This window comes from Meriones unguiculatus, chromosome 11, assembly GCF_030254825.1.
Source record: "Meriones unguiculatus strain TT.TT164.6M chromosome 11, Bangor_MerUng_6.1, whole genome shotgun sequence".
Taxonomy (NCBI): domain Eukaryota; kingdom Metazoa; phylum Chordata; class Mammalia; order Rodentia; family Muridae; genus Meriones; species Meriones unguiculatus.
Genome location: NC_083359.1, coordinates 113,278,620 through 113,301,937, shown reverse-complemented (window position 1 = coordinate 113,301,937; position 23,318 = coordinate 113,278,620). Strand labels below are relative to the sequence as shown.

The following is a 23,318-nucleotide window of genomic DNA, read 5'->3' as shown; positions in this document are numbered from 1 at the left end:
CCACTTCCAAATTATTTTTTTTTCAAATTAGGCAAAAGGAGACCTGAGAATCTAATACATGATCCTGAAAGGTGGATGGTTTTGTTATTATTAGTTATGGAGCAGTATCCTTATTTTTATATACATTAAAATATAAAAAATATTTAAAGGGGAGATAAATATCTAATTTATTTTAAGATATAAGAAATAACAATTACATAACACAATCACATTGTTAGATATATACTTTTATATATCTCTATAACAGAGAGATAACATTTCTAAATTATTAACCTTTAGAAAACCCCTTCACAGATATACAGAAATTAAAATTTTCACTATTTAAAATTTGCAATACCAGGAAGTGTTACTCCCGAATTTCCACTTTAAGTAAACTTAAATTGTTTTCTCAAACTAAGAGTTTACTACATTAATGGGGGTTGGAAATGAATACGCTGGACCAAAACCCAAAACGGGTTTAAAGAATACAATACTGTAAATTAGCACAGCATACGAAGATTTTAAATTAGTAGGAATGAGTATTATTTTGTGAAGTTCTTGTTTTAGACTTGGGGCGGGGTGTAGGGGGAATTAATGTATTTGGTTGCATAGCCAACAAAAAGTGGGAAAGTCAGGCGCAGAACCCAGACCGAGCCAAAAGAGGACTTCCCGGGGACGCCCCTCCCTGTCTCTTCCGCCCCTGGCCACCTGCAGCTGTGCTCCACAAATCTTCAGTACCCAGCGCTGGGCAGACGCTATTTAAGGCCCACTCCCCACAGCTTACAGCCAGCGGCAGCCAGCCGCAGCCAGCCAGCCACGTCGTTCTTCTTTCCTCGTTGGAGACTTTTAGCACAAAGAACGCAACCTGCTGTTGAGCCGCTGCAGTAGCATGGGAGCCTTGGGTTCACTCTGGGTTTTCTTCACTCTCATCACTCCAGGAGTTCTTGGTGAGCTGGGCACGGGGAGCGCAGATACGGGAACTCCTCCAGGTCTGGGAAAACTTCTGTGTCTACACAAAGACTAGAGACCACACCAGGGATGTGGGGGCCTTGCTGTCCCTTACTTGCCTGTCCCTGACAGCTTTGGAGACCCCCTCAGTCTCCTGACGCAACCTCTTTTGGGAGCTAGATCACCATCATTGAAGGCTGAGCCACATGTGGGCGCTTTGGAATGCGACTGCTGCAGTGGTTGGGTGGTTCCCTCTCCTCCCTGGCTCTCAGCCTCCTGGGAATTCAGCAGAGCTCACACAGACCCACTAAGGGTCCCAGACTGTGTCCAAGAATCACAGACTGCATGTGCTTCTAGGCATGCAGCCCCTATTTCTTTTCTTAATAACACCTGATTCTCCAATATGGGTCTCAGATTTTTTTTAACTTTGACAATATATTTAAAAAACTAACTCTATTTAGTTTTAAAGTTGAATGTGAATTTAAACTATGACTTCTGTAATGGTGTGTGCTTCCATAGGTTCTCTTTTAACATTCAACAAGAAAATGTGATTCTTGAAAAAGTTTTTTTTTTGTGTGTTGTTGTTTCCTAAATTGGCTTGCTTTTAAAGTAGTACAATTTATTCTGGGTAGTGAAAGCATAAGTTGTAAGACATTTACGTCAAACAAACTTCAATAGCTGGGTGAATTTTGGCAAGTTGCAGTATAACTTGTTCTCATTGTGAATAATTTCATAGGTTATAAGATGTTTACTGTAACTAAACCTCAATAGCTGAGTAAATTTTAACAAGTTGGTTAGAGACCCTACCCTCAGTTTATAATATACGAAATGAAGTCAGAAATGAGCTATGCTAACATCCTATGAAACTGAGAGAAATCAGGAGCTGCCAGAGAATTTAAGTCAATGGCACTTCAAAGTTGACACTAAGTGTAGCAATTAGCAGCTAAGGGTGGATTGAGTAGTTACTGGGTCTGAATATTATGCATTAGTTCTGCTACTTTTTCTACTGGAAAAATAAATTCTAGGGATGGTTAGGCCTTGTTTCATGTTCACTGCTGAATGTCTTATGCTTAATACAACACTTTGGTTAACATACATGACTCACATTTTAAAAAAAAATTACCCATCAGATAGCCAAGAAACCCAGTATTAAGGCATTTGATGATAATTCTTAATAACGATCTCCCCCCTTCCTGCTTTCTGACCAATTTTTCAGATTTATTTTTATCCTACCCATAAATCCTTCATCCACTTCCAAATGATTTCTAAATCATCATGTAAAGCCTCCTACATCTAAATAGTTAATTGCTCTCTGTCCTCCAGAAACATTTTCTGTGTCACTACTCTGATCTTCACTCCTGGTGGTAGAAAGAGGTAAAGAGGGACTGTCATGAAAATCTCTATCATGTAATAGCGTACAGACTAGCCTTTCTTTTTCTTTGAAATATTATTACGTGTATTTACTTATTGTGTGTGTGCACTCAATGGCATGTGTTTGGAGGTCAGAGAACAACTTTTAGGGTTGGTTCTCTCCCTTCACCAGACTCCATGAGGTATTAAACTCAACTGGTCAGTAAGGTTTGACAGCAGTGCCTTTAGCCAGTTAAACAACTCACCTGCTCCCTTTCCTCTTCTGATTGGAGGAGAACTGGAAATTCTGTACTGTAGCCTGAGAGGTGGGCAGTTTCAAAATAACTCAAGGTTTCCTTACTAGAGATGAGACTTCCATTAATCTTCACCCAGCAAGTATGATCCTTGCCTTGTTTTGACATGGAAATACACATTATAAAGTTCCTTATTTTTTTCGTTTCTATATCTTGTATCTCTTCTTGGTCTGTATTGTTACCACTGGTTGAACCTTAAGAATTTAAATGGTTTCCTATATTGTAGAAGATAATTTAATTTTGTTCTTATTTACATTTGAAAATCACAGATTATTATCTGTTTAGAGTAACTGGTAGAAGTGACATCACATTGTAAAGTCTATGTTCATTGTTTTTGTTGTTGTTGTTATTGTTGTTAGTGTGTTTTTGTTTTTCAAGACAGAGTTTCTTGGTGTAACAGCCCTGGCTATCCTGGAACTCAGTTTGTAGACCAGGCTAGCCTCAAACTCATAGAGATCTGCCTGTCTCTGCCTGGAATTAAAGGTGTGTGCCACCAGCTCTATCTTCATTGTTTTAAACCTTTACTTTTCTTAGAGTCTTTCTTGATGTTTTTCACAGAGTATGTATTTGGGAACTTTGGTGGGAATTAACAGAAGAAACCAAAGAATTACATAAGAGAGACTTACAGTAATATCTGGCTCCTAACAGTGGTGACTATTTTTCAATTCCCCAGTAGAAGCACAGAGTTAGAGACTGCATCTGGCTGCAGCTATAGGGGTTCAGCGAATGTCTTTGAGTCAGCAGACATTCACTATTTAACTTTTACCTGTACCTGCCTCATACTTTTATGGAAAAAAATAAAAAATTGTAAATTTTCAGGTATACTTCTACTCTTGGAGGGTTTCACAACTTGGTGTTTTATCTAGATTACCTGTGATCTGAAAAACAGTGAACTTCTGAATTTCTGAAAATAAATTTAAGGAGGTAAAATATGAGTCTTCACTCATATATACAAAATTACTTTTCTAGGGACATAATAAGTGTATGGATATTACAATGGAATTTATTTAACAATGTTTATGACTAGCTCTTTTCTCTGGTACATCAGAAAGCTTTTACTAGCTATTTTTGGGTTTCATTACTCTATCTGGTTAAAACAAAAAAAAAAAGAAATATAATGAAAAGTAGAATACTAGGGAGGTTGAGACAGAAGGACTTCAAATTCAAGGTCAGCCTGGGTTATATAGTGAGACTGTATCTTATAAAAACAAATAACAAATAAACTAGTTCAATGAAGAACGAATGTTTTTTCCTATACCTTAAAAGTTTAGTGATTAGGATAATTACATAAATCAATTAAAGTAATTTTGATTTTACAAGGTCTCTGTGGTACTTTAGTTTTTATGCTAAAGTTTTTATTTGTAAGATTCTTACTTTTAGGGCTGGAGAGATAGCTCAGAGGACCAGGGTTTGGTTCTCAGCACCCACTTGGTGCCTCATAATCATATTTCCAGGGAATCCATCATCCTACTCAGGTCTTTGCAGGCACTGAACACATAGACTGCACATACAAACATGTGGCAAAACATTCTTAGACATGAAATAAAAATTTTTTAAAAATCTTTTTAAGAGAGATTTTTCTTGTATACTTTTGGTTTTATTATAAAACCAGAGGATTTAAAAAAAATCATTATTGTTTGAATGTAAAATGTCCCCCACAAGCCCACATATTTGAATGTTGAATATTTGAATACTTGTAGAACATTTAGGAGGTCAGGGTCTATCTGGAAGGCAGACCTCGGAGGTTCTACTCCCCTCATCATCTCCAGCCAAGCTTTTTGTTTTCTGATTGTGTCTTGTAACCAGCAGTTGTTGCAGGGCTCTTCTCCCACAGACCAAGATGCTCCAGTCACAGCATGACGGATGGTGTTCCCTAGACTATGAGCAAACTAATCTTCCCTTCCTTAAGTTGTTTTTGTCAAGTATTTGGTCACAATGATCAGCAAAATAACTGATACAAATAACTTCCTTTCCATCCCACCAAAAAATATATAAAATATTATTCTTATTAATTATTATGTTATTATCACTATACAAGGTTATATAAGGCCATTCTCATGCAACTATATAATGTACTATGAGCATATCCTACACACTACCCTCCCCCTTCTTAATCTTTTCCTCTCCCATTAGTCCCCTTTGTTCCTCAGTTTGCTGCTACTTTCAAATGTTTTTCTGAGACTGAGTTAATTCACTTGATGTAAATATCTCTAGTTTCATCCATCTTTATTGAAGAAAAAATATTCTTTCTATATTACTTCATACAGTAAATTATTAAGGCAGTAGTTTTCTTTATCCAGCTAGTTCCCCAATGACTGACAGATTATGATTTATTTTTAAACTGTAAGCACTATGAGCTACTCTAGTCCTAGTTTACATTCTCATTAGCAATGTAAAACCTAGGATTTAAAACCCACATAAAAACCAATCACTTGCCAATCTGATGACTCCCAGGGGTAGCTTCTACTCCATCAGTCTGTTCCTATAGCTACATACAGGCTTAGCTATCCTCCCAATGTCTACGAAAACACCTGTCTCCTGGAGGAAAAGCCTTTCACTCTCCCCTTCCCAAGTTCCTTTCTTCCTACTAGGAAGTTTTGCCTTCCACTTCCTGTCCTTCTACCCAGCTGATTAGCCAATCAGCTCTTATTGACAACTGCTACATCTACACAAGACATTCCTCCACACATCTTTCAAACAACATAACTTCATTCTTTAGAGCTGAAAAAAGTTCCATTGTGTATACATACCATTTAGGTTGGTTCCATAACTTAGCCATTGTGAATAATACCCTAGTAAGCATTGATGTGCAAATGTATCTGTGATATGTGGACTTGGAGTCTTCTGGGTAAAGATTGACAAATGCTGCAGTTGATCATGTGATAAATCTACTTTTAATTTGTAGAGAAATCTCCAGACCGATTTTTTAAGGTGGCTGGTTAGTTTACATTCTCATTAGGGAACATAGAAAAGTGTTCCCTTTTATCTGTATTCTTACCAGCATTTTTTGTTACTTGTTTTCTCAGTGAAAATTAGTGTGAGATGGAACCTTAGTATAGGTTTTGTCTTTATTTCTCTAATGACTAGTCATGCTGAACATTTTTTTTTCATATTTTTTGAACTTCATTTGAGAATTGAATGTCCACTCCACTAGTTCATTTATTGATGAAGAGTTTGGGGTATTTATGTTTTTTATTTACTTATATATTCTAGATACTAATCAAATATATAGTTAGCAAAGATTTCCTCCTGTTCTGTAGACTATCTCTACTTTTTTTTCTGTGTAGGTGCTTTTCATGAAGACTTATTTATCAATTGGTGCTATTTCATGAGCAACTGGAGAAAGCAACTACTTAGTCTTTTCTATGCTGATATCTTGCCGTGTTCTTCCTTCATTTTCCTCTATTTCAGAGTTTTGTGTCTTATATTAAGTTCTATATACTCATTTCTGAAGTTCTACATGCTTTTCTTATTTTTTTCTGACCTTACTGTGTAAAAATGAAATAAACAAACAATCCACCCACAGGTTTTATTATAAAATTTTAAGATGAAATTTTATGAAAAAAGTTTCTCAAGATCTTCCTCTGAAATCGGTATTAAAAACCATTTGAATATCTGATTTCTCCATGTGTCCATCTACACTAGAATGATTTCTTAGACAATATTGCTACAAACAATATTACTTTTAAAGATCACATTTGTTAGAACAATTGGTGACAAGAGAGAAGCAGAGAAGCTTTAGCCTTTCTTAGCATTGAATTTCTGTGGTCTTTATTTCTAGGTCAGTGTAAGTTGCTGCCAAAGTATGCTTTTGCTAAGCCTATTATTGAGAGTGATAAGTCTGAGTTTGCTGTTGGAACAACTTGGGAATACAAATGCCTTCCTGGGTATATTAGGAAGTCATTCTTTATCACCTGCTTAGAAACCTCCAAATGGTCAGATTCTCAGCATTTCTGTAAACGTGAGTACTCCTACAAGCCATGTTTAGCTCTATCACTTTATCGATGTAGGATAGTATGTCATTTTCCAAACAAAAGAGCAGTAAATTAATATGTCATGGTAAAAGTAATCATAACCTCTCTGTTTCTTTAACTTCTAAATATTCTGAGTACTAGGGTTTAAGTCATCTTTATGATATTATTCTGTGATTTCCATATCATATTAGAGTGATATTAGAGGTCAGTATACAAAAAGAATATTAGTTTATCTCATTCTTACTACATTCAAGAAATAGTCTTCATTAACTAGCATGTGAGAAGCAGTAGACAGCAGATCTTGTAACAAACAAAACTTACACATAGTGTATAGATGAGAATTAAACACAAAACATTGCACAGGCCAGGCAACTACTGTATCACTTAATATATCCCCAGATTTTATGATGTTGTTTAGTAATAGAGGTAAATTGTTATTCAACCAGAGAAAAATAAATTCTATCTAAGAGAATTAGAGAAATTGAGGCCTTCTGAACAGAGGGAAAAAGTATGGAGGAAATACCTTTGGAAAAATGGAAAAGTATCAATATGGTGTGAGTGCATATAACTCTAAGACTCTATACTTTCTTTCCTGTGAATAATGGTAAATCACCATACAATTTTAAGTAGGAAGTATAACATGACCATATTTATGATGTAAAAGAAAACACATGTCATGATATGGAGGAGGTACTAGACCAAGGCAGGCCAGCATTAGAAAGGTAAATTTTACTCAACAATCCAGTAAAACTGTAGAAATATCAAAATAATGGGCTTGGAGAGAGAGAGAGTCTGAAATCCAGGTACTAAAATTTTGTAGCTAATTGAATTAAATGAAGGATTAGAGAATGAGTTACAGGGAGAAAATGAGGACTGGGTTTTAATACAAGAGGCATGGTAGATGATGCCATTAGCTAATAGAATCTAATAAAGAAAAATATAGAGAATATATATATATATATATATATATATAGAGAGAGAGAGAGAGAGAGAGATAATGTACAAAAATATAGAGAATATATTTTGAATAGTGTTCCAAAATTAACTGCTCCTTGAGAAAGTATATATTTTTACAAATGTCAAAAACTGTTTTGAGAAAACATATGCAGGCCCATCAACAACTCAAGTCAGGTAATTTAATAGAAAACACGTAAAATCTTCTCAATCCCAGACCCAAATCCTGTTTTGTTTCCCTTGTAGGTAAATCATGTGCAAGTCCTAAAGAACCCCTCCATGGCTCTGTGCATATAAACACGGGTTTCAAGTTTGGGTCAACAATTACATATTCTTGTGATAAAGGGTGAGTAGGTAGGATGCCTATGCAGGTTATCTGGATACTGAAATAATAACCAGAAACCTTTTATATGAATAAATATGAAAGCATGGTCTTTTTGACCTGTTTCAGAAATGACACTTCAGTGTTGTTAAGAGGATCCTTAGAGAGAAAGATTATGGAGCTTCTTCAGTTTTAAGTCTCCATTGCTATTGACTAGGAGGTCAGATCTCATTTGTCTATACCTTGTTGCGTCTATTATCTAAGTCCTTCTCTATCACCATTTCACTGCATCTTGCATAATATTCTACTTTTTCTCATTTTTTAAGTGGAAAAATATCAGGCTTGTCTAAAGTGGTATATGATCAATGTAACTGGTATATGATCAATCACCTCTTTGCCTCTAGATACCGACTCATTGGTGACTCATCTGCTACATGTATTATATCAGACAATAATGTAATTTGGGATAACGATGTGCCTATTTGTGAATGTGAGTAAAATGATCTCTTTATGGCATCCTACTACATTTCTCTTGTCCCCTTCTACTCAGCAATTAAAATCAAGAAAATCATGAAATTTACAGGCAGATGGATGAAACTAGAAAAGATCATCCTGAATGAGGTAACCCAGAAGCAGAAAGACACTCATGGTATACACTCACTTATAAGTGGATATTAGACATATAATATAGAATAAACATACTAAAATCTATAATCCTAAAGAAGCTAAACAACAAGGAGGATACTAGGGAAGATGCTCAATCCCCATTCAGAAGGGCAAATGGGAGAGACATTGGAAGTAAAAGTAGACAGGGAACAGGACAGGAGCCTACTACAGAGGGCCTCTGAAAGACTCTACCCAGCAGGGTATTAAAGCAAATACTGAACCTCTTATCCCTTTCTAAAGGGAAACTGGGCATCTGCACATAAAAATGATTACTAGGTTTGGGTTGTTGTGGACATAGCTCTGACTGATCTTCTTCCAGGGCCTCTGATTTCACCACACTTTCCCATTAACATTTTATGATGTCATTTAATGTGAGTAGATTCTTAAGTTTAAAATATGCATGAGATTACACACTGATAAATGTAACCATGCAAAAGTAGATCACCCCAAGACGTACCAGAGTTTCTGTATTTTGGGATCACAGCTTTTTGACTTTTTATCAGCTGGTTCCATATTTTTTTCCTTTCTGGCTTATTCTTTATTTAGATTATAATACAGAATCCCAATATGATAGATAAGTTGTAGGTAAAGTTTAAGTTTGTATTATGGGAATGAAGACTACATTCTCAGAAAATGTAACATTCCAATTCTGTCTCTCCCTTTTCTTAACTACTTCTCTCCAAAAGCTATTCCTTGTGAGTCACCACCAGTCATTTCCAATGGAGACTTCCACAGCAGCAATAGAGACAGCTTTTCCTATGGAATGGTAGTAACTTATTATTGCCATGCTGGAAAGAATAGGGAAAAACTGTTTGATCTGGTGGGTGAGAAGTCAATATATTGCACCAGCAAAGACAATCAAGTTGGCATCTGGAACAGTCCACCTCCTCAGTGTATTCCTATAGTCAAGTGCCCATTGCCAGAAATTGAAAATGGAGTTGTGGAGTCTGGATTTAAACACTCCTTCTTCTTAAACGATACAGTAATGTTTAAGTGCAAGTCTGGTTTTACCATGAAAGGCAGCAGTATAGTGTGGTGCCAGCCAAACAGCAAATGGAGCCCTCCACTGCCAACATGCTTCAAGGGTAAGTTGGAATGAAACTTTGAGTATCTGTAAATGAAATTTGAGGTTTTGCAGAATAGATACATGGTACCTATAGAAAGAGTAGAAGGAATAGATGACTGGATTTCCAGAATAAAAAATTTTGAAAGTAAACTTTGGAGGTAATATCTATTAGCTTTAGCAGTCCATGATCATGGGAGGTCTCTAACTGTTAAAGAGACGGGAGATTTTATTACATTCTGGGGCAGTACTGTAATTGTAGGGAAAGGTATATTACACTTTTAAAAGAGGGTCAGAATGCTTTAAAGTAGAATTAAGAGACATGAAACTCTTTGAAGAAAATAGATATAGTATTTAAGAACATTTAAATAGTCAACATGTCTTTGGATAAGATCATGGAAAGCATAGAAAACAATGGCAAAAATAGACTAATGGTATTATATAGAATAAAAATTTTCTCTACAACAAATGGAAACAATAGAATGAGGAAAGATGATAGAGTGAGAAAAATATTTCCAAGCTATGTATCTGACAAGGAATTAGTATCCGGCATGTATAAGGAACTAAAATAACTCAATAGTACAAAAGAAATTCAACATCAAAGTAGACATCAGAAATTCTCAAAAATAAAATAAAATGGACAATGAACATATGGCAAAATGTTTAACATTAATAATCATCAGGGAAATGCAAATCAAACCACAATGACTTCTCTTCAGTTAAAATGACTCATTAAAAAAAATAGAATGAGGAGATGGCTCAGGGTATAAACTGCATGTGGAAAGTGCTTATAATCCCAGAATCAGGGAGGCAGAGACAGGCAGATCCTTAAGGCTTGCTGACCAGCCAGTCTAGCTTAGTTGGTTAGCCACAGTTCCCACTGAGAAACCTCGTCTCATAAAAACAAGACAATTACTTCTATGTGCATATGTATCAGTGAATACCCCCACATACATACACATACATGCACATGCAAGCATGAGAACCTGAGCCCACTTCTACACATACAAAGACTCCTCCACTATGCAATATATCAAATGCTGTTAAGAATGCAGATAAAAGTCAGATTAGATAGAAGAAATTAAGTTCTGGTGTTCCTACAAGCAGAATTTCCACTGTATATTATGATAGTTTGTTGTATATATTTTAAAATCTAGAATAAAGGATTTTAAAAGTTTGCAAAGGAATAAGTTTTAGAAGACATATATTTACCCTTACTTTTATATTATGCAATATACCTATTCATCTGAGTATCATATGGTATCTCATAAATATGTACAATTACATTCTTTGAAGAATAAAAGTCATTTTAAGTCACAGTACAAAAGTTGATCATTAGAATTTTAAATGATTGCATTTTCTTGAAATGAGGATAAAATAAACTCTCCAGTGTTAGCCATATAAAGAGAGGGAATTGGCTAAGATAAGAACTTGATTTAAAATTTTGTAGACATCCATCTCGATATTAAAAATTTAATTTTTGTGGAAGAAAGGTAGTAGTCTGTGATCCCCATTTTCTCCTTTATTCTTTTTTCCCAGAAATTGGAATTTTATAAAAAGGCATTTTTATATCCATAAAATGATATAATTTTTGCAATTATAGAAATGTCATAAATTATACAGAATTTTCCTTAATTACAGTTCTGCAATGTGGCACTTTCCTCCCTCCCTAAAAAAATGAGAGAGAACAAATATATATGCATATATATAATATAGACAAACCAAATACAAAAAAAAATTATTTCCTCTTTGGTATAAAAATCACTTTCCTCTGGCAACAAAGTTCAGAAGCCTCACTAACCTTGTTGAAGTAAAAAGGATATGGTGGTTTGTGTACTGGAAAGTATATGTTGTAAAAGTTTGGTCCCTGTCTGCCCTATTGGTGAAATGATACCTCTGATTTTTAGCTGAATACAGTGAAAAAATGAGTAATAGTAATATTTCTTGGCATGGATCAAGAAAGAGAAAACAGATAGAAACATGGCTTTCCAAGTCTAACATGTTAGAGAAACACATCAACCCCACTCTGTTGCCTCCCTCTCTATCTTGGAGTGGAAGAGCTGCCATGAAGACCTTTATCCCATCCTACTAAATCCAAGATAGCTGTAAGTTGTCAAGTATAAAGTTCTTATTTTAGAAATAAAAGGACTTTCTGGTCCCGTTCTTTTCTCAGGGTGTCTACCACCTGAAAATATCCACCATGGTGATTATAACAAAAAGGATAAGGAATTATTTTCTGTTGGCCAGGAAGTGTCATATAGTTGTGAACCTGGTTATACTCTCATTGGAATTAACCTTGTGGAATGTACATCCTTGGGAACCTGGAGCCATGCGGCCCCGACATGTGAAGGTCTATGAAACTTCTGCTTTATTCAAAGGAAACAACTGTTTCCTGATTCTTCATGTGCAAGCCTTCTCTTTTCTTTCCTAGTGAAATCATGTGATGCCATTCCAAACCAACTTCTCAATGGCCATGTGTTTCTTCCCCCTAACTTCCAGCTTGGGGCAGAGGTTTCTTTTGTCTGTGACCCAGGGTGAGTGTGAAGTGATAGGTCTTGCACTGATTGTTTCCCATAATGATTGCAAAGATGACTTCTGAAGATAGTTAAATGTTTTATTTATTATTTTCTTTCCTTTTTCTTGACCTTTTATGAATAAGAATTCTGTCATTAGCTAAATCCATTTTTTTTCTTCAAGTTTATATATTTTGTGCTTGACCAGCAAAAGTGGGAATTGTCATTTCATCACCTGGAAATGCAAAGTTTTGGTTCACAAATCAAAACTCCTGTTATACAGAAAGAATATAAAATTTGGATTTAGTGAGACATGTTGGAGTAAACTTGGGAAACAAGGTCTTTACTATTTTCTCTATAGGAATTGAGACTGTTTTCCTCAAGATGATAAAGATAACCTTGACATCTGGATGCCAAAGAGGAGAGGAAGAATTCAAAAGAAAAGATGCAGTTTTAATATTTTTTTAGATCCATTATTGATTCATTGTTTAGTGGAGCAGATTCACAAGTAACTGTGACCTTTTTCTTAAGCCAGAAATATTTAAAATACATACCATCCTATGAATATATAAGAGAAGTGATTCACTCTGTATTGAAAAGTGGTTTGTTCTCGTGATGATTTGCTGCTCCTTATTGTTTAAGGTTCCAGTTAAATGGCAAATCTTCTAGTCAGTGTGTCCCAGAAGGAGAGACAGTAATCTGGAATAATAAGTTTCCTGTCTGTGAACGTGAGTAGAAAATAAGGATAATCAAACATGGATTTTTTTCTCTTGATTCTTTATTCTAATGCAGCTTTTAAATATAACATCCTACCCAGTTATGCACTTTAAAAAATAATTTCTGCTTTCTTCTGTTTAAAATGCAGAAATAAGCATTAAATCCATTCATTTATTGTCATACTATGTTGTGATTCTATAAACAAAATAATAAAGGCCCTGGAAAGTTACCTGTACCAAAATCAAGCATAATCTTTTCTAGTGTAATAAAACACTGGTTGTGCCTTTATATGTCATTCCTTATACTGAAGAACTCTACTTAGTACCAAATGGACATTAACTGGAAGTGCAGACATTGACAACTTTCTCTTTATTCTGCAAGTTACTCAGAAAATATGAACATATGTCATAGTTATAATATGACATATAATCATATATTATTAATTTCTTTCATGACACTAGGATGTGTAAAGAATATGAGATCATTACTCAAAACATCATTTCTATGGTTTTCTCAAAGGAATCTGGCATTAAAGGATTGCAAATGACTTGTAATGATGTTACAGTGTCTTAGGTGACAGTTATCTAATGTGACTATGCTACCTGCAAGCTGTGTGTGTGTGTGTGTGTGCTTCGAACAGGCACTGTTTTGGGTATTGTGCCTGCCCATTTCACTTGGTTTTGTCTCACTATATTCTCATCATAGTACACTATAATTGGGAAACTGAGGATGAAGGAAGATACGACTTGCCTAAGGCTATTGAATGACAGTGAGGATTTGAAAGCAGGGCCATTGAGCTTAAATGTCAACAGTACATGTTGGCTCTATATGTGCAATTAACATATTTTAAATTTGCCTTTTATCTGTTAAAATCATTTCAAGTAAAAATCTATAGAAATAATCCCTGAAAGTACAATATGCTCACCTGGTCTCTTTTCTTCTTTTCAGAGATTTCTTGTGACCCACCTCCTAAAGTAAGCAATGCTCGGGATTTCTACTATTCTCTTCCCATACTTCCTGGAACTGTTGTGAAGTACACTTGTTTACCTGGCTTCCGTCTCATTGGAGAAAAGACTATTTTTTGTATAAGTAAAGATCAAGCAAATGGCACTTGGGATAAAGCTGCTCCTATATGTGAACATCTGAATAAAAAATCTGTTTGCTCAGAGCCCAGAATACTAGGGGGATTCAGAAATAAAGGATCTAGAGCACCATTCAGACATGGTGATTCTGTGACATTTACCTGTAGATCCAACTTCACCATGAAAGGGAGCAAAACTGTCTGGTGCCAAGCAAATGAAATGTGGGGACCAACACCACTGCCCGTCTGTGAGAGTGGTAAGTACAGAAATAAAACGTAGTCAACTGCCTAGGGTCTGCCACCTGGTAAAAACATTGAGCATGGAAGCAAAGTTTCATCAGGGGCTGGAGCCTGACAAGCAGTGGGAGTGTGGGATATGGAAGTCAAGTCCCACTGAGGACTATGGTCTTCCATTTATGGGCAGATCATTTGTCCCATGCTCCTGAAGGAAGAATTGTGTGCTCTATATGTTGCAGGGATATGGGCTGGGGTGGAATAAGCAAGAGAAAGGGAAAAACAATGGCTTTCTGCTCTTTCTTAGTTGTAGGGACTATAACTATCCCTTCAAAATACATCAGCTGAGTAAAAGAACTTGAAATAATTATGGGAATTTTAACTGAACATAACATCCTTGGGAAAGTCTTCCAAGGATGAGGAGCTAGTGAGAACCATGAGAATCAGGCGATTGTGGTAAATTTGTAATCTGGGAGCAAAAATATGTCCAATGGATATAATATTCATCTATTAATAGCCATTCATTGTAGTCTGGATCAATGGTCTGTTTTACTCAAACATCTCCTAGGCTGTAGCAGTTTAAATCAATTAAGTTTAAAAATAGGGACTACTGTGAATGTTTTGTTCTCTTTTCTTCTGGTTTATTTTGCTAATCATTCTATATCTAAAGTTTTATTCTGTGAGTATAGAAATTGTCAGTATTTGACAAAATTACGCTACCACAAATTTTAATAAAGAATAATATTTATAAATTCTAAATATATTCAAGAACTTAGGAATACTATATTGTTTATAAATATGGTTCACTCTGGCCTGGTAATACAGAGCTGCAATCTCCACTTCTCAATAGGCTGAAGTAAGAGTATTGTAAGTGCAAAGCCTGCCTGGGTCACAGTGTGACTTTAAAGCCTACCTGGGCAACTTAGCCAGATCTTGCCTATAAATAAAAAGTAACAAAAGGCATTGTGGATGTAACTCAGTGACAATGTCCTTGCCTAGTTCAATCCCAAGCACTGCGCAAATTATATTTATTTCACTTACATATCAGTAAATAAATTAACCAGTAGAAAAATGGGAAGTACTTTTTAAGACAGTCTCAAAATGGTTTGTCTATGAAAAACAAACCTTAAAGATTTAGGTGACCCTATATATATTGAAATTGAAGAATAACAACAATATATTGAAATGTGAAATAAAATGAAGCTAGAACAGTATGTGTGTTATACATAATGTACATATTTATATTCATGTTATATATAAGATTAGTATTAGTAATTAGATATTACTAATTAGTAATTAGATATGTATTAGTAATGTCTGTCAGGATAATACTATGAATGATAGGTTTTAGGATGAATGAAACTGAACCTTTCTAGAAACTGAAATTTTTCTCAAGGCAAAAATAATTTATATAATAAAGTAAAAAAATGAAATGTTGCAATAAAGCTGGTGGGACCTTTAATCACCGCATGTGGGAGGCAGAAGCAGGTGGATCTTTTTGAGTTCAAAGATAGCCAGTTACAGGCCAATCGAGGTTACCTAGTGAGACCATGTTTCCCCAAAATGCAATTGTTTTTGCATAAACCAAAACAACTAAGGCACACCTGCTTGAGGAGAAGTTGAAAGTTAATGGTGACTAGCTGCCACAGACTGCATGCTATTTACTTAGATCTGTATCCTAAGCTGGCATCTAGATTTAGAAGTATGTATAATCTTATGGTTTTTCCCCTATGTATATGTATAAAGATTTTCCTCTGGAGTGCCCATCACTTCCCACCATCCATAATGGACACCACACAGGACAGCACGATGGCCAGTTTGTTGCAGGACTGTCTGTGACATACAGTTGTGAACCTGGTTATTTGCTTATTGGACAAAAGACAATTAAGTGTTTATCTTCAGGAGATTGGGATGGTGTCATTCCCACATGCAAAGGTATCTTAAATTTACCATCTGTTTGGGGCTGGCCTGATATGTGCCGTGACTTACTTCTTATTCTTGCCATTTTTTCCTAGAGGCCAAGTGTGAACCCCTGGGGAAGTTTCCCAATGGGCAGGTAAAAGAGCCTCTAAGTCTTCAGGTTGGCACAACTGTGTACTTCTCCTGTAATGAAGGGTGAGTGTAAGGACGGTCTGTAAAATTTAATGCACTTAGATTATATGTGCCTGCTGTGAACCATAAAGCCTACAGAAGGAACATGGATGAACCTGGATATTATTCAGGAATAATGTGGAATAAGATGATGAAAAAGAATACCAATAAAAGGGTATCTGTATAAATTAAATGGACTTGTCATAGATTTGAAGTCAAGCCTGCCAGTTTTAAAGCACAAGCTGCCTAACAGTACTAAATCCTAACCCCTGTCTTCAGGTACCAATTACAAGGACAACCCTCTAGTCAATGTGTAATTGTTGAACAGAAAGCCATTTGGACCAAGAAGCCAGTATGTAAAGGTAGGTAAGACAATGGTGGTTTGTAAAGAAACACCCCCCCCCCACACACACACACCGCACTTTTGGCTTTCCTATAAGCTTGTACTTTTTCTATAAGCATAGATAGATGGTAGATAGATGAAAGAAAGAAAGAAAGAAAGAAAGAAAGAAAGAAAGAAAGAAAGAAAGAAAGATTCAAAACAACACAGCAAAAACAAAAACAAAAAAAACTTAAAAATTTTAAGGACTTAAAGGTCTGGTGTGCACTGCAATACCCTTCAATTGCCTTTTTACTGTTTCATTTTGTTGTTGATTTTTAAATATCTACTCAATATCTATCTATCTATCTATCTATTTTACAATTTATTCATTATATATCCCGATTGAAGCCTCCTCCCTCAACTCCTCCCAGTTCCACCCTCCCTCCCTCTTCCCCACTATCCCCTTCTCCTAGTCAACTGAAAGGAGGAGTTTATCAAAACTCATCACGACTGCCTGGATCTTCTTCCTCTGTGGCCTGGCAAGTCCACAAGAGCAAGTGATCAAAGAGCAGGCAACTGAGTTCATGGCAGAGGCAGCCCCTTCTCCCCTTACTCAGGCACCCACATGGAGACTAAGTTGCCAATCGGCTACATGTGAGCAGGAAGTCTAGGTCCTCTCCATGCATGCATGGTCTTTGGTTAGTGCATCAGTCTCTGCAGGACCCCCTAGACTCAGGTTTTTTTTTAGCTTTGGTGGTCTCCTTGTGGGGTTACTGTCCCCTCCATGTCCTTCTATCCCCACATTCTTCCAGAAGAGACTCCCTGCTCTCTGCCCAAAGTTTGGCTGTGAGTCTCAGGGTCCCTGGTGAGTGGAGCCTTTTCAGAGGATCCTCTGCGTATAGTAGGCTCCAGTCCTGTTCTCTCTCTTCCATCGCTTCTAGTGTCTATCCTGTTTGCCATTCTGAATGAGATTTAAGCATCCTCCTTAGGGTCCTCCTTGTTTAGCTTCTTTAGATCTAGATTTTAGTATGGCTATCCTATATTATACTGCTAATATATGCATATAAGTGAGTGTACATCATGTGTGTCTTTTTGTCTTTTCTAGTTCCATCCATTTGCCTGCAAATTTCATGATTTCCTTAATAGCTGAGTAGTATTCTATTATGTAAATGTGCCACAATTTCTGTATCCATTCCTTCATTGAGGGGCATCTAGGTTGTTTTCAGATTCTGGCTATCACAAATAAAGCCACTATGAACATAGTTGAGCAAATGTCCTTGTGGGCATCTTTTGCTGTTTCTTAACTCAAGTAAAGTTAGCAGCTTTTCTTCCTCCCAGAAATACATGATCTTGGTAAGAGAACTTGAGCCATGTACATAAAGAAGATTGTGTATTTGGTAATTAGAACTAAGAAATCAGTAAAGGAGACATACTCAAAAATAAAGTTTTAAAATAACATTTGTAATTATACTGCATTTCCTGATTAAATGAGTCATGGTTGATTCAGTAATCACTGTCCTTTACCATCTCTAGAAATTTTCTGCCCACCACCTCCAACTGTTCTTAATGGAAGACATACAGGCAGCTTTTCAGAAAATGTACCATATGGAAGCACAGTTACCTATGCTTGTGACCCAAGCCCAGAGAAAGGAGTTAACTTCATTCTTATTGGAGAAAAGACTATCTATTGTACCAGTGACAGTCAGAAGACTGGGATCTGGAGCGGCCCTGCACCACACTGTGAACTTTCCGTTTCTGCAGTTCAATGTCTACAACCCCAGGTCAAGAGAGGGCAAATGTTATCTATTTTGAAAGATAGCTATTCCTATAATGACACTGTGACATTTTCTTGTGAATCTGGCTTCACCTTGAAGGGCAGCAGGAGAATTCGATGTAATGCCCAGGGCACATGGGAGCCATCAGTACCAGTGTGTGAAAAAGGTAGGTGTCTAATATACAAAAGATGAATCATTTTGAATAGTTTGAGGAAGAGCCTATGGACTTTACACAGGGCCTTTGTAGTCCCTATAACTTCAGTCATATGATTATGGATATAAATTACAAAGAAGGCTTTCTTAGCACTCCCTCACCACTAAGCAAAAATACATTTGAATTTACTAAGTTATCCATTTCTTTAGGAAATATGAGGGCAAAACACTTGTTTGTCTTAACAATGATATTTTAAAGGGAAGTCACCAGAGCTTTCACCTGGGGTTATATTAAAATTTTCCAAAAAATCTTTTAAGATAATTCCTTCAGAAGGAAAAAGCTGGTGTAACGGCACATGCCAAAAATGCTGTAACTGGGGAGACTGATATAAGAAGATTGTGAATTTGAGATCAGCCTGGAGTATGTAGTAAAACCCTATCCTTAAAAAAAAAAAAGAAAGAAAAAGAAAAGGTTGGGGGTATAGGAGGTGAGTTATGGCAAGCAGGAGTCAAACAGATCAGTGGCAGCCTGAGTATAGAAAACATGATTGAGAAATGATAACTTGAAATTACCTAAGAACTACAAAAAACCATCTGTTCCAGACAGATGTCATAAGGATGTGATGATCATATTAATTTTGATTTCTTTAGCTCAGCATCTGTTTTTTTTTTAATGCTAAAAATGTTTCCTTGTATCTATTCTTTCTTTAGAATGTCAGGCTCCTCCAAAAATCATTAATGGGCAAAAAGAGGATAGGCACTTCCTCAACTTTAACCCTGGTACATCCATAAGATATAGCTGTGACCCTGGCTATTTATTGATGGGAGAAGACACTATACATTGTACCCCTGAGGGGAAGTGGACTCCTATTGTCCCTCAATGCAAAGGTACTATGCCACAAATACAGATGTTTTACTTAAAATTGTCTTGTGTTGTTACTCATCTTTATCTTTTTTCTTAGTTGCAGAGTGTAAGCCAATAGGCCCACACCTCTTTAAGAGGCCTAAGAATCAGTTCATCAGGACAGCTGTTAATTCGTCTTGTGATGAAGGGTGAGTGAAGCATATCTCATCCTGAATGAGGTCTGTCTTATCAGTACCCACTGCAAACTGTGTTTAAGGATTCATCTCGAAGGTCTTTCTCTGTCATGTGCTCATAGATTGTTTATTATAATGTTTCTCCATGCATGAGAACTGTGCAATGGATGCATGGTGCAAAAAATTTACTATATTTTTATTCCTGTTGTGTTGTCCTAAAATTTGTCGGTATGTCCCTAGAGCTTACAATGTTTGCTTAGCTTATTGGTAACCATGTGGCCAAATGATGTGAATCTTTGTCTCCAGGTTCCAGTTAAGTGAGAGTGCTTATCAACTATGTCAAGGTACAGTTCCTTGGTTTATAGAGATTCGTCTTTGTAAAGGTGAGTAACAAAAGTGACAGAGGATTTAAAGTGGCATAAGATGGATAAATTTCTTATTTTAGACTATGCAATGAGAATTATTACATTATTTTGTCTAGTTTTATAACTATTTTGCCACCTTTCTTTTGTCACTTCTTTCTACTTTAATCTGTCAAATTCCATGTACTAAGTTACCAAATTTATGTTGTAGTTTGGGCTTTTCAGAATATAAAGAGTGATGACTATCTGAGCCACAGTCCCTACTTTGCATTATGCCAAGGTTTAATGAAGAGATAGGAGATTGGTGTCAGATATGAACTCAGAGTCTGCTGCTATTGTCTAATACATGTATGATCTTTGGCAGTATATATAACTTCTCTGAAATTCAAGTCTCATCTGTAGTGTCAAGTCTGTCAACTACAGACTTCAAAGTTATTAGAATAAAATGGTACTCAGCCTACTTTCTAGATGATGAAACTTCTGATTGTAAAGTAAATAATCAATCAACAATAATTTTCCTTAGTTAAACATATAGCTATTGTAGCAAGAAATACTTCAAAAGCATGATTCTATCAGTTGTATCTTTTTATTCTTATATTGACTGTGATAAACTAATTATTAATTTAATTAGAAAGTGAATATTAGGTCTTGCTATCTCATATTATGCTCACTTTCAATACCAATTTTATTTTCAGTGAAATTTGTTTAAATCAAATTTTATATACACAATAAGGTTTAATATAACTCATAGCATGAGCATTCATCCACACTCTCCAGAGAAACAACATGGTCAGAACTGCTACATTTCTAACCCTGAGTCAGATGTCTACAGTATTTTTTCATGTCCCCAGAAATCACCTGCCCACCACCTCCTGCTATCCACAATGGGATACATACAGGGAGTTCTTCAGAAGATGTCCCATATGGAACTGTGGTCACATATATGTGTTATCCCGGGCCAGAGGAAGGAGTGCAATTCAACCTCATTGGAGAACACACCATCCACTGTACAAGTGACAGCAGAGGAAGAGGATTCTGGAGTGGCCCTGCTCCTCTCTGTAATCTTTCCCTCCCTGCTGTTCAGTGCTCAGATGTCCATGTCCCAAATGGAAACAAGATCAGTGTCAATGGAGCCCCATATTTCTACAATGATACTGTGACATTCAAGTGTGATAATGGGTACATTTTGATTGGAAATAGGGAGATCCGTTGTAAAGCCAATAACACCTGGGATCCTAAAATACCACTTTGTGAAAAAGGTAAAAAGGCAAACTCAATGAGAATTTTAAAATGTACTTATTTATTTATATTTTTCTTTTCTGTTTTTTAATCGAGGGGCTGGAGATCAAACTTGGGGCCTTGTACAAACACGGAAAGTATAAGCTACATCTCCAACCCCTATAGTTTAGTCTTATTTATTATCTATCATTCCAAACAGTCTTGAAATGAAGGCAAAAGGACACAGATTACCTTCACATTTCCTCCATTCCATAGAAAGGTATACATGTGTTGTATTGTGATCTTTGCATAAATGTATCCTTGGATTTGGAACATATTCAAGATATATAATGAGAAGACCTTTAAAGCAGCCTCATACCAAAAAGAAAGACAACTCAGTAACTGAAGGAACCTTCTCATCCTGAAGGCAGACAGTGGATAGATTTGTTTCCTCAGCATGTATCCAGGATCACAAGTATAGTCATATAAGAAAAAAAATTCCACAATGGATTAGAGCTTCCTGAACTATGCCTTCAAGGTTTCAAATTGGCACCAGCTGTGTATTCTTACAGTTCTAGAGTAGAATGCTTGTCATTGGTGTTTATGTGGAAAGTTTGCTCTCCAGGCTACTACCCTCTCAGGCCCCACCATAGTTGGCATACATGTAAAAATATGGACCTCTGTCTCTGGGATAAGTTGTGGCCCTTGCTACAAGATAGGGAGAACAAATTCACCCATTGCCTTCAGGACAATAAAGTCTTGCCCACAATATGAAGGTGTTTTTGGTTCCTGAGTCATCCCTCTTTTTGCTATGAGGAATTTAAAAGCAATCTCAATTTTGTCCCTCCAGAAGGATGTGAGCCTATGAGAGAACTTCCTGACTTTCCAAATGACACACATGTAAAACTAGTGAATAGAACCTGTCAAAATGGGTGAGTGTAAAGTTGTCCACTCTAAGACAGAATACCCAGTGTAAACTGTGTATTAACTCTTCCCACAGCTTGTCTTGGTAAAAACCCTTTGGGGATTCCTCAATGCTCCTACCTGCAATGGTCTAACTTGCAGCTTCTGCCTGCTTTTTTGACATGGGAAGGGTTTTTCTCAGTGTTTTTTATATAGAAATAGTTTTCTGATTTGAATGACCAAAAGTTTAAGTTTCTCCAGGCCAAAAAGCTCATTTAGAAGTACCTCTATAGTTGTACAGTCTATGATACAGAAAGGAAATATTGAGAAGAAATGTATTATAATATCTTTTTCTAGGTACCAGTTGACTGGACATACTTACGAAAAGTGTCAAAATGCTAAGAATGGGACTTGGTTCCAAAAGATTGCAATTTGTACAGGTAAATTTTGGGCATGGGGAAAGCCAACCATGGATCAGGGAGTTAGAAAGGTAAACTCAATTAGTGGAGAGCAAGTTTACAACTACTTTAACAGTTTATACTTCTTTCTGCTATGTATAAGACGAAACTAGTTTTGATCAAAACTAGCACTGAGAAACAAATTGCCAGGCAGGAATGAGCATTTACTATATGCATGTGGATATAAATATATGTTCTAATGTCGCTAAACAGAAAATTATGTGGACCATATTTCTGGGATATAAGAACACATATTTTTTTCTTTACACTCCATTTTATTTTCTGAAGTTTTTGGAATGAATATGTGTTACTTACACGACATTTGATAAAGTTGTTTAGCCAAAAGTATGCTCTAGTTTCCAAAACTTAAACAATTTTCTATTCATATAAAATATAAGGCACTTGCATAGTGCTATTTATCTTGGGATGAAGGCTCAAATTCTCTAAATCTCTTCTGCAGTTATTCTCTGTCAACCTCCACCAAACGTTGCAAATGGTAGTCATACAGGCATGATGGCAGAGCACTTCCTGTATGGAAATGAAGTCTCTTATGAATGTGATCAAGGATTCTATCTTTTGGGAGAGAAAACTTTGCAGTGCATAAATGATTCTAAAGGACATGGATCTTGGAGTGGACCTCCACCACAGTGCTTACAATCTTCTCCTCTAACTCATTGCCCTGATCCAGAAGTCAAGCATGGATACAAACTCAATAAAACTCAGTCTGCATATTTCCATAATGACACAGTACATTTTGTCTGCAATCAAGGCTTCATCATGAATGGCAGTCACTTGATAAGGTGTCATACTAATAACACATGGGTACCAGGTGTACCAGCTTGTATCAGAAAGGGTAAGCCATTTTCATGGATAAAAAGTGAGA

The 23,318-nt window shown here is 36.2% G+C and overlaps 1 protein-coding gene across 1 annotated transcript in view; it reads left to right on the top strand.

Annotated features, from left to right (window-relative positions):
* Nucleotides 1-738: 738 nt before the first annotated feature.
* Nucleotides 739-23,318, top strand: part of LOC110563671 (complement receptor type 2) — an 89,714-nt gene continuing 67,134 nt past the window's right edge. The window contains 20 exon segments of the mRNA XM_060365104.1: nucleotides 739-926; nucleotides 6,373-6,552; nucleotides 7,766-7,865; nucleotides 8,246-8,331; nucleotides 9,194-9,592; nucleotides 11,744-11,920; nucleotides 12,002-12,104; nucleotides 12,726-12,811; nucleotides 13,749-14,138; nucleotides 15,862-16,050; nucleotides 16,131-16,230; nucleotides 16,486-16,568; nucleotides 18,062-18,469; nucleotides 19,168-19,344; nucleotides 19,419-19,509; nucleotides 19,801-19,877; nucleotides 20,708-21,115; nucleotides 21,925-22,006; nucleotides 22,335-22,417; nucleotides 22,896-23,288. Coding sequence (XP_060221087.1) covers nucleotides 869-926; nucleotides 6,373-6,552; nucleotides 7,766-7,865; nucleotides 8,246-8,331; nucleotides 9,194-9,592; nucleotides 11,744-11,920; nucleotides 12,002-12,104; nucleotides 12,726-12,811; nucleotides 13,749-14,138; nucleotides 15,862-16,050; nucleotides 16,131-16,230; nucleotides 16,486-16,568; nucleotides 18,062-18,469; nucleotides 19,168-19,344; nucleotides 19,419-19,509; nucleotides 19,801-19,877; nucleotides 20,708-21,115; nucleotides 21,925-22,006; nucleotides 22,335-22,417; nucleotides 22,896-23,288 — 3,670 coding nt within the window. The 5' untranslated portion in view covers nucleotides 739-868.